General features: G+C 37.6%; 1 protein-coding gene across 2 annotated transcripts in view; it reads left to right on the plus strand.

The window, feature by feature from the left end:
• The window catches only part of SBF2 (SET binding factor 2), a 234,373-nt gene that overhangs the window by 151,757 nt on the left and 64,964 nt on the right, over positions 1 to 17,652 (plus strand). For both annotated transcript variants that reach the window (XM_082282867.1, XM_082282868.1), the window contains exon 17: positions 17,457 to 17,525. In XM_082282867.1, the coding sequence (XP_082138993.1) occupies positions 17,457 to 17,525 (69 nt within the window). The remainder of the gene's footprint in view (positions 1 to 17,456; positions 17,526 to 17,652) is intronic.

Raw genomic sequence — 17,652 nt, forward strand, 5'->3', positions numbered from 1 at the left:
ACAGTTCAGTTCATTCAAACAGATACCAAACAGATAAAAGTGTGAAATTATAGTTCTAGACACACTTTCATTTATACTTGCTTTTCTCTGCTGTGGTTACCTCAAAAAAATTTGCAGTTACACATAAATTGCTATTTCAAACGTTTTACTTTCTGTTTTAATTTTCTATCATGACATTTGCTGACATCTCAGAGAAAAAACACCTAATTTTTTTTTGCAACTGAAGAGCCTTTTTTTTTAGCAGGGAAACACTTCTATGTAATTATGTTTTCAGCAACACACTGTATTTTTAACACTTCTTTAGAAATCATGGCTCAATTTGCATATTTCTCCATTCATTTATTGCAATCATGATCTATCCAGAATTTCAGTTGTCTCTCTGACTTTCTTCTGGCAGCAGCAAGTGAACAGTGTATTTTGAAATGAAGTAGCACCTAATTTGATGAAGTGGTAGTAAAAAGCAAGAAGAGGCCTGAAGACACTGGGGGGGATGGTATTTGATAATCTGAAACAATTTTCATATTAAAAAGATACTAGAAACAATTTGCATAAAATATTTAACAGTAGCAATGAATCTTCCTTAAAACAATTATTTCTGGGAAAAGATTCTCTTCAGATAATGCAGGACTGTGAGACACCTTCCTTGGGTAGCTGGAACAGATAAAACTTTTCATCTCAAAGGAAGAGCTCCAGGATGTTGTGGTACAACACTGCCTCTGTAGGATGTTGGTCAGTAATATTGCCTAATTGCATATTAATGCTTTTGTTTGGCAAATGTGAGTCAAATTGGAAAACACATCTGCCCCAGACATCTGGATTCTTAATCTAAATGTGGTTAGATGGGAAAAATGTGCATAAAACTGATAAATACGTAAATACTCCCAAAATTCTGGTCTTTAGCTGCAGGAAAGGAGTGAGGTCTTCCTGTGATGTCATTTAATTTGAGAGTTCCACAGGCATTGATACTGGTTTAGGACCTGCTCCAATGTCACATCTGTGTGAATAGACACATGTAGTACCACTATAACTAAGAGAATAATAGTAGACTAATTAGTCATTGTTTCAGAGCTTTAGGTAGTTTCTGATAGATCACTGTGGCTTTTCAAAGTGGCAATAACCAGATGTTTATCTTTATTTTCAAATAGATTGGATTGGATATTCTAAAAGTATACTTGTAGTATACAGTATGAAACACAACTGTAGGAAGTCTTAGTAGCAACCAAGACAAAATTAAAAATGTAACCTGTATTAGGTTGCAACAAAGCCACATCTGGGCCATGATCTATTCTCCAACATTGGCCAAAAGCAGATGGAAGATAATATTGATTTATTTTGCCTCTAGAACTTTGCTTGCAATTCTTCTATATCGCTTTGGTGTAATAAGGGCCTCTTCATAGCACTTACTATGCAGTCTGTTGTGAAAGAAACTTTGATAAGCAAAATTAAAGACAGTGGCATGCTATAAATAATATTAAATTTATTTTTCTTAAGCCAAAAACTTTTGTCTTGTAATCTGTTATAATGTTATAATAAGATAAAGTTTAAAAACCTATCCGTGAGTTTTCAGAATTCAGAGGTTTGCAAATACTGTCCAATAACAAGAAAGATTTTATTATTCCTGAGAGAAAACCAGCTCGGAGTGTGTGTCATATGATTCAAATTCTTGGCAATATGAAGGTTACATGAACTAGCATTTCTCATATTTTATGTTGAAAACTATGTTGCTAAACATCTTTCTTTTGGAGGGTTACAGTAGATTTCTCTCCTTTTGGACTTTTATTTCATGACCTATCTTTTATTACTCAGTTTGACTTGCATTCCTGGAAGCAGAATATCAGAATTCATGTTTGAAAAACAGCCCCATTTGAAAATATTAAAAGGTATTTTAAAACATAGAAAATCTGATATGAAGAGAAATCTTGGGAGTTTAACAGAACCACACTTAATTCTATTAATTCATCAGTTATTACCAGTTTGAGTTGATCTTTCTCATCATGTTAGGTGTAGTCATGGTATTATTTAAGTGGAAAAAAAAAAGGAAATTCCAGTGTTTAAGGCTTTGGCTTCAAGCTTCCATATTTAATTCTGTATTGTGCTGAACATGATTTTGGTAGGGGTTTTTTAGATCACATCATCTGGTTTCTCTGATACATGATTCCCAAAAAGTAGAAATAACAGCTTTATCATCCTGCTGACTTTTTAGGGGTCCACCTATAATATTCTGGACCTAATAAAAGAAGTTGCTATTCCTGAATCTTTCTGATAATGTCTTTTTCCCAAGAGATTGCACAGTACCAGAATATCGTGGCACTGATATTGAACTGATAGTACTCGCATACTTTCTCTAGAAAAAAAAAGGAAATACACTGTAAAAGATTGTATTGTTGATCAGTTTTCATTTTTCCTTTCTTTGCTCTGAGGAACATACTGTTCATTATACTCATCCCATGTCAGAGGATAGCCACGGAGTCCTGGAAAATTCCAATCAAGGGTATCTCTTTGTGAAACCCAGAAAACAGAGTTTCTTTCTTTGCAGGGCTACCTGTGTGTATCTGTATCATGGAGTAGGTGTGTGTGTGCTGCTGTCACAGCACTGCCAGGTTTCCTACCCCTGCTGGAAGGCCAGTCAGCAGTGCCTACACTGCAGGTGTCAGGGGAGGTGACCCCTTTGGCATGGCAGTAACCATTCTTTGGGCCAGGACTCTCCCTGTGTAGGTGACAATGTCCAGGTAATTCCTTGTTGCATCCTTGGGGACATGAGTGTGCACAGTGGTGTCCCCAGCGAGGTGTCTGGCTGGTTCTGCATGTGTATCCATGCCCCAGGGGAGTTGTGTCCAGCTGTGCTAAACTGCCTCTGTGGTTTTAGCAAGGATGGGTTTTTGATGACCAGGCAATGGAAAACCATGTCTGCTTTTCACACTGGGGCTGTGCCAGCAGTGCTGTTCAGGAATGAGCTCGTGTGTGGCAGGGAAATTCCTAAATTGCTGTTGTCCTGCAGACTTCCGAGACCCTACTTTTGTTAATCTTGACTTCTGCATGGACCTACCCCACATAACTATTGCACAAGACAGTTACTTAAGGAAAGGAAAAGAGAGGGATTAGCAGAAATGAGAGTCCCATGGTGTGCTGTCCATTCCTGCGTCTGCCTTCAAATTTGCTCCCTTCCCTCCTGGCTTCTCACCAAAACATGTGGTGTTCACATACTTCCTCCTCCCCTCAATGTATAACATGTGCAAGTGCGTGCATGAGCACAGGGGTGATCCAGAGATCCATGTCTGCTACAGAGAGACATACATGCTCTTAAATATAAACCCAGTAGGAAGCAGAAGTCAAAATAATCCCCAAGTCCTGCTCTGGTCAGAGCAGCCTGTTCAGAGTGTGAATGTATGTGTGTTTCCACCATGCATCTGGAGGGCTCTGGTTGCAGAGGATCCCCTGGTTTGCTCCAGGTCTCTTGCTGCTACCATGAAAAGGGATCAAAACTGCTGGAATAAAAATGTGCTAGCATCCTACTTTCTCTTGGTATAACTCGCTATAGATACAACTTGATTTGTAGACCGCAGGGTGTGGGGATATTGTTCATGCCTTAGTTACAGTTCTGTGCAGTTACCAGAGCAGGTTCAGCCTTGTTTTAAGGGTCTTTGCTTAATATTTTATACAAATATCAGATGGTAGCGGGGTGTTGGTTTTAATACACGAATAAGCAGAACTACATGTGAGCAGTGGCCCCAGAAGCTCCTCTGGCTGGAGGAGGAGCTTTGGGGCTCAAAGGAAGTTTCCCTGAGCAGTTCCCTGGCATGGATGGGGAGGGTGGTACAAACCCACCCATCCCAGATGGGTCTCTGAGCTGTTGGGCAGCTGGAGCAGGCTTTACTCAGGCTTTACTCTTCGTGGATGTCTCCTTATTGCTGGCCTTTTGTTCAACCCTCTCACATTTGCTGGTGGTGCAGGATGTGCTTCGCTGTGTTTGCTCACATGCAGGTATCTCACTGAAACCATGTAGCTCCTTGGAGTGTTGACATGGTAAGCTCTGCCTGCTCTGAAGTGTTCATTACTGTTAATTGTGGCCTTGTGGTTGCCAAGTGTTCCTAATAACTCTGTGTTCTGAATATTTTTGGTCGTCATGATGAAAAGCAGACATGTGTTTGTATGCCGCTCACTGCTGTAAATAAAACGAGTCTGGATTGGGAAGTGTGTTGTACTGCTGTTCAGCCTGGCTGGGAAAGAGGTGGACTGTTGAAAGGTAGTGAAAAACAAACCAAACCAAAAAGTCTTTCATGTTGGAAAGAATAGGCATTTTGCTAATATAATAAGCTATGTGAAATCGATGACTTCTCTTTTTACAGGTTTTATATCTATAAAAATAAGGAAGTGACACATGGAATTTTGGTTTTATCTTAGCTATTATGTATGTTTATAAAGTGTATTACAGTACAGGTCCATAGTTCCCTCTAGATACGTGTATAACACTGTTGGGTATGTGTACATGGACTTCATCTGCTCTGAGTGCCATTTTACATGTACAATAAGTGACAGAATACTGCATGGTACTGATTTGCTGTACCCTGCAGTGACTGTACTGCTGTGGCCACACGTGCACATGTGTATTTTTAGGAAAAGGAGTGCCTCTGTAATGTGGTCTCTGATCTTCCTTCTCCAGCACTTCACCCTTCAAGTGATAGGCCCAGGCAGAGCAAGGTGTGCTGCCTTGACCACCAGGAGACACATGATGTATAGACAGCTGGTTTGTTGTTTCTATAAGGACTTTTATGAAGCTTCTAAGTGTTTGATTTTACAGGAATTTGCATAAAAATTACTAATGAATGGCTGTAAGAGCCTCATTATTTTTTGCATATGGTCATTTCTAAAGCAGAAAGAAGATGGAATATCCAAAGTCTTCTAATAATTTGGTTGCTGTCATGTTTGCATAACCTTTGGTTTAAACAATTGAGATCTTGGCAGCTTGCATTCAAAAACTGAAGTGTGATGCTGAGATAAATACCATAAAACACAAGCCAGTTCTGGGTTTTGTCAGTATTTTGTGTAAACTTTGACAAATGCACTAATATGACAAACAAACAATAGTGAACTGTGTGACATTTTAGAACGATTTTTAAGGAAAAAAGCATAAGGATAGATTGCTTCACAGTAAAAGACCTACCTCTACTGTTACATTAAAAGTGTGTGCCATTATGGAACAGGAACTTAAGATCTTTGTTTTAATAACTTAAAATAAAGGTGTAAACAAAAGAACATTTGACAATCTACATATGTTGTAAAAAATTCTTGCAGCTGTTGACATTATTTTCAATATTACAGCCCAGAATTAGGACTTAAATTCATTGGCTGTTAGGATGCATGGAAAATGCCATGTAAACATGCTTTTATTTTTAGTAATTCCTTCCCTGTATGCACTCAGGGGGGTGGGCTTTGGTATCTAGTGGTCCAAGAAAGTGTTTAAAAATTACTTTACCTAATGTCCATAGATAAAACAAACAAATCCCACAACCGTCTTTTCCCACCTCTCCTCCGATTCTTGAACTCTTAAGTCCAAAATTCCACTTGAGAGTTAGGAATTGGAACTGGAAATGCATCTTTAACAGTCTAAAGTCCCACAATGCTTGTAAATGAACTAATTGATTCAATTTTCTATGCAGATTATTTGACTTTTGAGGACAAAAGCAACTTATTTTGATTAAGTCCTCTAGTCAAATGAACACCTTATAAAACCTTTACTTGGAATGTTAATTGATTAAACATCCCTTTGGAGAATACATATCCTTTGTTAGACCGAACTTCCATACAATTGGCATGTAATATTCTCTAGCCCTTCCAGGTGTATGGAATGAAATATCTTTCTACATCTTACTCTAACTGTGGTAATAATAATACACTTAAAATCAACTTGGATTATGAGGGTGCCATGATTTTCAGCACTTCTTCTGTAGAAACTTCATATTTTTCCTTGTCTGCATTATATTCTGGTTGTAATATTCTAATTTCAAATTCAAGATACAACCTGCATATGAAAACAACAGGCATCAGAACTGATTAATTCAAAATCAGTCCAGCAAACCATGGTTAATTATTCCAACCAATTTAATGATAAGGTGTTTTCTAGAGATTTTCATCAAAACCAGGTATGTAGCACCTCTGTGTTATTGTTGAAGCAGTGGTGAATTTTGTCTGCATCAGCACAGTCACATCTCGTTCCACAAGTGGGCTCCAGCAGATGGCACGGTAGCATCATGCTTGTGCACCCAGCTCTCACCCTGTGTATTAATTTAGAAAACCCAGATCTTCATTCTTTTAATTTCTGTGCATAGGAGAAGATTTTTGAATCTTGGAGGAGAAGGATGGTAAGTAAGAGTATTTGAAATTTTTAGTAAGTTGTTGACTAGCAGCATCTGGAAGGATGGCTCACAGGACTGAACCAAAATGTCCTTGTAAAACAGCAAAGAACAAGATCCAGAATTTTAGCAGCATAAGGAACTTGGACAAAATGTGGCCATCAGCACTGGCATGGTATTGAAAGAGAAGGTAATGGATACTGTGGGATTCATGTCAACTCTGATAGTGAAGGTCTTCCTGAAAGCTTGAGGATTTCTTTGCTACTTAGAACTGCAGATAAGAAAAAAGGAATGAGAAGATGGTCAAATGCATCAGAATATCTACTCATACTTCTTCTTATGAAGAGACACAAATAAGAAATACTTATGATTTGAGTCATCACGTTTATTGTACATGGCTGATAGTTCTTGCTGATACAGTGTGTTTCATTCAGTATGTACACTAAATAATGCCATGCTATCCAGAAATTAGCTGTTGATCTTCAGAATTGTGTTCTGCACTCATTTGGTGATTTGCTGGTGTGTTCTCTGGAATTGGAGTCATGCTGGTTTTAGGATACCAAAGCCGTTGCTAATGCTTCAACTTCTCAGTTTTTGTTTTCATGACCCCTTATTTTTCATCCAGCCATTGCAATCTGGCTCATCCTTCTGAAGGTTCCAAACATGAATTGTGAGGAAAGAACTTCAAACAGTATGACTATAGTTGGGACTTAGAACTTCACTAGTATTTTGCTGTACCCCAAGGTACAGAAGTTTAATAAAACTTCTCATTGCCATTTCCTGTGATTACATAGCAGAACTATCCTTTCTGCATTTTTTCTTAAAATGTCAATAAGATAAGAACAAAACAGACAGGTGTTTGGAACAAAACCTTCTGGAAGGAAGATCAGATAGCCTAGGAGATTTGTTAGGGTTTTAAAATGGGTTAACTGGTGACCCAAAAGCTGGCAAAGGAGGCTTTCTCTGTGGCTAGTTAGCTGGATGCTGCTACTAGCAGTGATTTGGAAGGCTATGGGACAGAAAGGGATCATACCAAGATTTCCTAGAGTTTGTATCAAAGAAAGAATTGTGCTGGAAGGCAGTGCTAGTACACTTCTGCTTCTTTGGTCCACACAGCGAGCTCAAGGATGTATTTTTTCCTCTGGTTGTGGTTGTCCTGCCAAACTGTTTTTACAGAGAACAGGGATTTTTTTCAAGGACATCCAAACATGCCTCTTCAGCTAGATGACCAACTAGTATGTTTTGGGAGGTTACATTTTACTTTTACAACCAAAGTTACAGTTGCTTCATGGAATTCTAACCTTCTTACTTCCTGAAGCCATTTGAAAATCCCAGAGGGAAGTATCAATTCAGCAAATTTTAAGAGTAAAGAATTCTGAGGGTAGTTCTACAATTACCAGTTCAAAATTGGTTTACTGTTTCTTCCATTGTCTTTATCTCTTACAAAAAATGCTTCATGCTTGTTTTCACTTGGATTCTTAGAAAAGCAAACATTTTATTAATAATCAAGACATTTATTAAAAATAAATGTTTCGTAAGAAACAGTTCCTACCTCTCCCGTGCATTTATCATACTTTTATTATTGACCAGCCAAAAAATGTAAGATTTCAAATAAAATCTGTATCTGTGAAAGAGGTGGTTGCTGTCCATGCACTGAAAAGTACAATCTGTCTAAAATACCTAACATGAAGTTAAATAAAAGTATTCTATTTTCCATGTTTTGTTTTTTCATAGTTTAAATATTTGTATTAGAATATATATTTTGTTGACAGATGTTATCTCGGTGGGAGCACTTTACTAAATCAAGTAGGCTTGAAATCTCTGAATCTCTTGGGCTTTTCAGGATTTGTAGCAACATTCTTCCTTGATCACACAGATTTGATGTGTTAATCAAGGTGGACACTGTTCTAAATCATGCTACTTAATCATGCACAACATATGTCTTTCAGTTGCCCAAATTTGCTTTAAGTATTCTTTTCTATGAACTGTTTATCCTTTAAATGACTTTATCGCTGGAATATTTTCTCCTGAAAAGTGGGATATGTCTGATAATGGCTCTAGTAACATGGTTTTTTCATTATGTGCAGTGTGCCTAATTCTGGTTGTTGTTACAAGGTTGATTTTTGGGTTAAGCAACTTCTACAACAGCTTCCATTAATGCTGTTAAAAGTGCAACTGCTCTTTGAAACGTAGCAGGAGATTTACATTCCAGTCTATTAAGGAACAGAGAGGTCTGGAAGCAGGGTTGGCAGCAAGGGATTTTAGGTCCTGTCAAGTTCACCAGCACAACTAATGCAGTGCGTCATCTGTGCCTGAGCATGGAAAAGCCCTTGCTGGATGAATGCAAGATTCACAACCTTATAATCAGAATTACCTCAGAAAAACCCACAAAATGCCCCTTGTCATCCTTGAAATTCTGCAGCCATTGCAGGTCATCCCAGAAATATCCTCTTCCAGCAGCTGACACTTGTTACATGGATCCAGAAATGGAGCTGCACCAACAAAGCTGATCCAAGAAAACTTCTTCCAGGAGCAGCTGGTCATTGTTCATGCTGTCCTTTGGTGCAGCTGTACACAGACTATCCGGTGCCCCTGCCAAAACTGTAGCAAAGCTTTTCAATACTAGCAAGGTTGGCTTAAAAAAGCTGTCCTGTAGCAAGATGTCAAATACATATTGAAAGAGAACCCACTTTCAGCAGCTTGTGGAAAATAAATCTGCCAGAGGCAGGGCTACAGCCATGCAAACATGGGCTTGGGTTCCCAGGAGCACCTGCCAGAACCCTATGGATGCGTTGGACATAGGGTAGATATAGATATATAAAATTGACTTCAGCTTTCTTGCCAATAATTTCTGTCTGTGCTGGTTGAGCACACTGTTTTTTCTGTATGTATTTATTTAGGTTTTTTGGGATTCTTTCAGTTGTGCACTCTCCTGATAGTTTCAGTCTCTTGGTTCAGATCCATAAACTTTCTAATTGTTTTGTTCTTTTGCCCCTGCTATAACTCTTTGTGAGAGTAATGTTTTAGGATTTTTGACATGGTTTGACATGTATAGCACAGCACATGGCTCTTGGTGCTGTTCATATAAGGTTTATGTTTCCACATGGAGTTACCCTGTCCCTTGTGCAGAACTTTGTCTTTGCGAGGTTCAGGAGGCTTTTTCAGTCTGTGTCTGCCAGGCTGTGATGCCAGTTGGCAGCAGCCCTGCCCTCCAGTGTATTTACCACTCTCCCAAATTTGATGTCAGTCAGAAATGAGATGAAGATGCATTGCATTCCATTTTCCAGGTTGTCAGTGAAAACATTCACCTCAGTATCAGACCCCAAAAACATGATTCAGAGCCACCTGCCTGCTAAGCCTTGAGTCTAACACTGCAATCAGCTTTCCACTCTTTCATCCAGACTTTATCTCCCAGCTTGCCCACAAGGGTGCCAAAGATGCCTGCAAAAGACAGGCTGCTCTTTCCTCAGATACAGAGCTCATTATTTCATTGAAGAAGATGATCCAGTTTCCTTGGTCAGCTGGTGCTTTGTGTTCTAAATCACTTTTGTGTTCTTCCTGTGTCTGAAAATGCTCTGTATGAAGACTTGTTCCCTGCAGTCCAGCCTGTAGCTCCCCCCAGCCTGTTCCTTGCCTTCTTTGAGTTGTTGTCAAAGGTTTTATTTCTGGTTCCCCAGAAAATCAGTTGGTAAGATACTGATTCTCCCAAGGGGAAAACTTCGGGAATTAGAAGTTCTCTTTCCTAAGATGATGTCATTGAGGGGTTTTAGCATAAATAAAAATTATTTTGCTATCACGTGCTATTCAGTGGAAAATTTTCAGTGAGCCCTACTTCCAAGTTACATTTCATCAGACACTGCTCAGTTTCTCCATAGTGAACTAGACCCAAAATTTTTTGGTAACTGATTTGAACTGAGTGTCAACTCATTACATGACAGAAGATGGATGTAAAATTCCGCTTCTATTCAAATGTTATTCTTCTAAAGTGAAATCCTAATTTTTTACCCATATAAATCTGATTTTTTTTTTAGGAGTTCATTCCTGTTAAGTTGTAAAAGTTGTATAGAATGTGCACTGATGATGTGGTGCATTTTTATTAAAAGTATGTGAACCTGGAAAATCACATGAAGCTCAGAGAAGAACAGTAAAATTAAGTTAAGCAAGATGAATGTATTTGTACATATTTGAAAGTTTATGACTTTGCTTATAATTTAGGAGAGGAGATGCTGCTGTGAGTAAGGATGTGTCTTGTGTACTTGTGAACTGATTTGCTAATATGTAACTGGACTATACTGTAATATGGCATCTATTTTAATAGTTCTTCTAATGTCTTAAGCATTTCTCTGTTGTTCCTTAATTAAACAGGCTGTCTGTACAGCAGTTTACAGAGTTTCCTGTGTTAATGTTTTGCAGTGGCTGCAGAAGTGCTTTGGTCTACCAGGGCTCTAGGAGTACACTGCAGTTCATAGATATATTAGGAATTAATCACCCCCTCCAACTGAGCAGCTAATGGATATTGATCACTTTTTTGTCATGAATTGCAGTGTATTCTATCATTTGAGTGTTGTTTGTCAAAACTTTTTACAAATTGCTGTGCAGGACCTTGTATCACAGCTGGTGTAGTTTAAGGTTTGGACAGAGTCACTGTGAATGAAGCCCTGCTGTGAAATAAAAGTCAAAAGGCATCTTGGCATCCCAACCATTTCCTTGGGAGAAGATTACAGCCTGAGTATGTTGAACTTTATTGCCATGGGCCTCATGACAGTATTCAGAAACATGCATGGCATTTCTGTTAAAGAAACTCAGATGTGCTGAGACGCGAGGGATGGCATTCTTGTTTTTATCAGTATCTTGCAAAAAAAGTGAAATGTTTTTAGGCTTTTGGGGTACAGTAAAAATACAGTGACAAATGTGTAATTTATGCACATAAAAATTGAGGTTCCTGATTTCCTAAACATAATTTGTAATGAGGAGGAGGAAATGACTAAACTCAAGCCTAGACGGAAATGTATTTATTGAGAAAGAGTGGGGGTGGAGGGGGCTTGACAGCTCTTCTTTGAGTGAAATGTTGTTTCTTGTTTTCACTTGCTGTGAGATCAGGAGTAGGATGGAGCTGCATAGAGAAAATCTGTTGCATTTGCTAGCTTGTGAATGTGTGGAGTAAAGCAAAAGGAAACTTAAAGATCATAGAAGACTATGTGTTTGTGTAATTGCATCTAAACTGCATCGATTGAATTCTGTTCCTTATACCACTGTGCTTCAAGGGCAGGCAAACTTATGAGAATTCAGGGCCAGGTGAAGACAAACATGAAGTTCTTCAGGAAGTAAAATACCTCTAAAATAAAACTGGATCTCGTGCCTGGAATGGCAGCTCTGCAATACCTTACATCCTGTTGCTGATAGAAAAGGTTCCTTAATTAAACGGTCGTTGCAAAGGCTTCTAATCAGGCAGAAAGACCACAAAGTCAAATCAGTGAGGATTCTCCTGGGTTGGGTGCTGTTCCTTTGTCTTCTGCACTGGCATCACTCTGTGGCATGATGGCCATAGAGGATGAAGAAGCTGTTACATGTGGCATAATTCAGAGCTCAGGTCAAGTCTGTGATCTGGACTTTGTGTTCAACTATTGCTGTCAGACCAGGTAGCAGTGTGAGAAGCTGCTCATCAAAAGCCCAGAGAGTGATTCTGATCAATGTTAAACCTGGAAACCATAGACAATAAGAGTGTACTTTTCTTGGTTTTATGAATTGTGAATCCCTGTAGCAGTGTTTAAGCAGAACAAAAATTAAATTAAAAGCTTGTGTTAATGAGTGACATATTGAATGTATTAGGGTCATATATGAAGAAAGAGTTGGTTTTTGTAAATTAATAATTTTGAAAAGCTCTATATATTCTTAGCAAAACAAGAAGTTTTAAAAGTAATGAGAATTATGTAAGGCAGTATCTTCCGAATTTTGAGTTTCTTCTTGTAGTTCTGCTAAGAGATAAGACAACAGGTAGTCAGCTCTGTGGACCTTCTCAGTATGTCTGCTTTCCATCCTATTTCTCAGGTCCCAGAAGAGTTCCATTTAATAAAATTGTAACTGCTTCAATGAGGTTTGATTTCACCTTTGTCAACAAAAAAAAGGGAAAAGCTTGATCCCACTAAAAATCAGAGCATCAGCTAGCATTGATTTGCCTAACTTCACTAGGCAAAGCTCTATATGACTGTTAGCAAGAAAGTAAATGCACATTAATTTTCACTGAAAAAAGCAATTTTGCTTGTGATTCCAATAAGAAGATTTTAAACTTTCATGTTGAGTTAATTATGTGATGTTAGTAAAGATAGTGTAAGTGATTATTGTCATATTGGCATTTATTCCAACAAACTCTGTAATTTTAACTCTCGCTTTAGGTGATGGCTTTATCTGTGAAGTTAAAACTTGTGGTTTAAATACTTTTAAAAGTTACTTTGGAAATTCCAGATAGGTCTGTGTCTTTTCAGCTGTTTCAAGACAGCATAGAGTTATATTAGCTATAATTAGTTATTGTGAAATTGTCAGTTTATTTACTTGGATTTTTAACTCTGCAAAGATTAGATATCAAGGACATTGATGGTAACATCACTTAACATAGAATAGGTTTTCTTTGATCAAAACTATCATTTTTAATTGTCCAATTGCATTAATATTGTATTTGTATACGAATTAATAAAATTTATGCAGCTTATCTAATGAAAATTAAAAATAACCTCATTAATATTATAGTTATGAATAACATTGCAGTTCTACCTGATTAATCCCTATTCCTTTTAGCAAAAAAAGCAGTTTTTCTAAACTGTTGAATTCTCTTACTGCTTTAGACAAAAATAGTAGTCCTGTGCATTAGGATTGACAGTTCACATTTCCAAAATATAAACTGTATCAATAATAAAAATTCTGTGGTTCAGTAAAACCCTGCCCACATAATATATCTGTAAGAATTAGGATTAAATCCTGACACCAGTGAAGTCATCTGTTGAATTTGTAACTAATGTTTCACCTGCAATTTGTAGCCAATGTTCTGCACATAGTTACACATGCTGACTTAACAGTTCTTAAAAACATATATGACCCTAAAGTTTCTGGCACTTTTTTTTCTGGATTCATTATGAGCTTAGTCCTGCAGGGTGATGAATGCTCTTGGTATGCCTGAAAATTGACTTCACTTATTCTCAAGAGGGACAGTGCAGTGTTGAGCATTACTTGAGCAGTATTTTTAATAGAGCATGCATGCATCCTACTGTGCTGCCAAAAAGGTATGGATCAAGTGCTGCCCTGTTCAGCTTTTTAGTTCGGATGCATTCACTGCATGCTGCGGTGACTTCATGCGATAGTCAGGCCTGTGGGGAATTCCATGTATTTATGGTGCTCCTGAATGTAAGGCAAAATTGGATCCCAAGTTTTTGGCATACTTGGATTTCTGGAGGTTATTAAAAATGTGGTGTCTGTTTGAAAAGCTTAGTGCCTAAAGCAGAATGGGTTTTAACGCAGGAAGATCCTGTATCAGGTAGCAGTTAATGAGAGAGACTATCAGGATGAATTTTGGAAGAAAATTCCAGCCGAAATGTTATCTTGCTATTCCATACATGTCTTCTAGATTTTTATCATGTGACTAAGAAAGCAGAAATCCCTAAGTGTAAGTTATTGTTTAATGCAGGAAGAGAGGTAATTTTTGTGCACTGTCACTGTGCTTCACTGGCTTGGACTTGCTCTTGCGGGATATCAGAGAGGGCTTAAAGGCCTTCTTGAACCTGGGCCTGCATGTCCAGTAGCAGATCAGGGAATGATCCTGGGGTGACTTTGGCTGTTCATCACTAGGACCACGCTGCAGAGGGCATCTCAGCTTCATGATGATGTACAATGCCTTGTTTTGCTAGCAAGACTTCCACGCAGTACTTGTTCTGAAGTCAAGAGTGAAGAGCAGATTTGACTCTCTCCTCCAGCACCAGAAGCCTGAGCCACCTACCAGATTCCAAAAGCCATCAGTGCTTCCCCATATCAGCCCCATGTGTCCAGTCAAGTAGTCAAAATCTGTAACTTCCAAGCTCCCAGCTCTGCATTCTAATGGCAATATCGAAGCACCAAAGTTTTGCTGCATATTGAAACTGACTGGAATGTAAAAGTAAATCACATGCGTTGTCAAAGTAAGTGATGTAAGGAAAAATATTCTCCTTTTATTATTCACTTGTCAATTCAGTGGAGCAAAGCTATTTTAAGTGTACATGAATTCCTGTAAATCTTCCAATCTGCTACGGAGTTCAGCAACTGTCTGGATATATGATCAGTATGGCCAGAACAATGTGCCAGGTTTTCACTCAATTAGGCATGGATTCAAAGCAGTACTCTGCATATGTCATGGTGGAAGCCTGTATTTCACTGTCAAAGGACCTTGGTTTTTTGATGATTAATTTGCTGAAAATAGTTTTTGTTCCCCAGATGTGTTTCAGCTTCATTTTGTGCAAATTAGGTGGAACAGCTTTGATTATTTTATGGTATTTGATTTTTGTCTACTTCTGTAGCAGCAGTAAGAGATATTTTTCGCAATTGGTAAAGACATTATGTATAAGGCAGCTGGATTGCATTGTTTCAGGAGTCTAAATTAATTGCCTACAACACATATATGACATTTCCAGTACTTTGGTTTGTCTGTAAAATTGAGAAGCTGAGATTTCAGTGCAACATCTCTTTTACCTGTGGCATTCTGTCTTGCAGCTACAAAGCAGGTGAGCAGTTAATTAGTTCCACTCATCTTAAAACAACAGTGTTATAATTTATTCCTAACTGAGATCACTTTATATTCCTTGTCATATACTGGAGAAGAAAAAAAAAAAGATAATACTTCCATACGACAAGTCCATGTACTGCTGACATGGAATATGTGGAGAATTTCGTACTTGAAGGAAGGAATGGAAAAATAATCTAATGTGTTGTTTATATGGTGATGATATATATCTCTGAGACATATGTTAGCTCTTGGAGTATTGAATGCTCTCTAGGTGAAGATACGTTGCTCAGTTTTTATAAAGATATTTTTATGTATATTTTGGGTAAAAGCCCGAACTCTTTCAAATAATTTGAGCTAAGGGATTAAGTAGGTAACCTGAAAATGAGGATGGATTATTTTATACCTGCTTATAAATAATCATGTACAGAAATAAGATATGTATTTCTTTGAAAGATGTTGCATATTCCTAAAGATTGGAAAGTCAAATTTTAAATGGGAAGTGTTCTTGTTAAGTGAAAAAGTACTAAGAATATTTATCATATATTAAACTAAAAATACATGTGCTAAATTCCAAATGGGCATTAAGGATATGGATAACAATAGGAAATAATGGAGAAATGGAAAATTAAAAGCAGCTGAGGCTGTGTCCTTTAGCCTTATGCTCTGAGATCTTACAAACTAATTTGGGTTTGTTATATACATATCACAATACTAAGAGGCATCATTGAAACATTTATTGAGTTTCTCAGTGTCCATTTTTGTTTGTTTTCCTCTACCACACTGGAATGTGTTATGAAGTGTGAGCACTTGCCAAACTCTTGTCCGTGCATGGTTAGCATTCATGCATTTGTGCAGAGTTAGACACACTTGAAACCCTCAGTAACTCTGGGCAGAAGTGAACCTTCACAATTGTGAACTTGTTGTATGCCTTTTCAGAATATATATGTAAGCAGTTTTCTAAATGCTGCTGTATTTAACTGTAATGGACATTGGTATTCTGTTTAGGTGAGCTTGATTAAAGTAATAGAAGATGAAGTATTTGTTATTGAAAAATCACAAAGGTTGAAATAAGCTTTAAAATGATGAGAAGTAAAATAGTCTTGTGATGAGTTCTTTGGTCTGTTGTTCTAAACCTGCAGTCCACAGTCACTCTGCAGCCATTTGAGAGCAAAGAGTGAGATGAATACAAATAACATCCTAATGATCCTTAACATGATTGCTTTTGTAATGTAGATTTAATATTTCTGCTATCACAATTGGCTCTTGCCAGGTTTTTGCTAGTTGTTCTGGTTTAGAGAACTCTGATATGAGATGAAGGCATAACTGTAAAGTCTGGCAGAGGAACGCTTGAGATATTTCAATTTTGGCACTTGGTCAGTTGTTACAGTTAATAGGAGTGGTTTGAGTTTCAGGGTGCCCCCTGTAACAGGGGTTGTTAAAAATATTAAAATGAATTGTTCCTCTGGAAATGTTGGTTGTCCATCCATCATCCAGCGGCACAATGGTGATACATTTGTCTAGTACAACTATGTGCGTTATTGTGTTCTTTAGTGGTGGCAAAAAGAGCTGATGAAAAGAACCCACCTGATCACTTTCTTAGAAAGTATAATTTTTAACTTTTCTTGGGTATTTTTTGTTCTATTTTTTATAGTCATAAAAATTCAAGTAGTTTGTTTTTTAAATATTAAGTTACATTCCAATTCTGCTTTCTTTTAAAAGACTTCCGTAATAAAATCATGACTTTCATCAGCACAATTACCAGTTGATTTACTTTGGCATACCCTTCTCTGCCTAGAGAGACATGAATGACACACTTGACTGTTGAATGAGGCATTCAAACACTTGAAGAGAATGGGTTTTCATCTTCTTTTAAAATTAACCTTGTGCCAAACTTTTGTAGAGACTGTGGAGGTGATTATTTCATATGGCAAAAATGTCACTTCCTTCATGTAAACGTTTTGAAAGGGCATTCTTTGGTCATCACATCACTTCCATTTTAGTCAGGTTTGCTGTTGACCCAAATGGAAGCAAGCTACCTTTTCATTGTTTCCTAGATGAGGACAACTTTCCTTATTATATGTAAACTATGTCAGTGAAATTGTATTTCAGACATATGAATGAGAAATTGGCTCATAAATTTCTAAAGTGGGAAGAATCACAGCAATGCCTGTGAGAAATCATGAGGAGATACACATATATGTATTTATGTACCCACTCATAAATCGTGTTATTCTTACATGATATCAGATGATTGAAGATTACATTGTGTGTCAGAAGGATGCCAGAGGGACTCCATAAGGCAGGAATGAAATTATAGTGCATAAAAAGGTTTTGCTTATTTTCTTCTATGTTTTTTCTTGCAGGATTGTTCATCTTCAGAAGAATACAGCATTGCTGCAGCATTGCTGCCCCTGACGACTGCCTTCTATAGGGTAAGTGTCTATTGAAAACCACTGCTGTTTTGTATTTTTTTACACACACACTTTATTAAAATGGAGAAAGCGATGACAGGAGATACATGATGGATAGGAAGATTCATTCTAGAATTTATTGATGTCA

Source organism: Coloeus monedula (assembly GCF_965178545.1).
Source record: "Coloeus monedula genome assembly, chromosome: 6".
Classification (NCBI taxonomy): domain Eukaryota; kingdom Metazoa; phylum Chordata; class Aves; order Passeriformes; family Corvidae; genus Coloeus; species Coloeus monedula.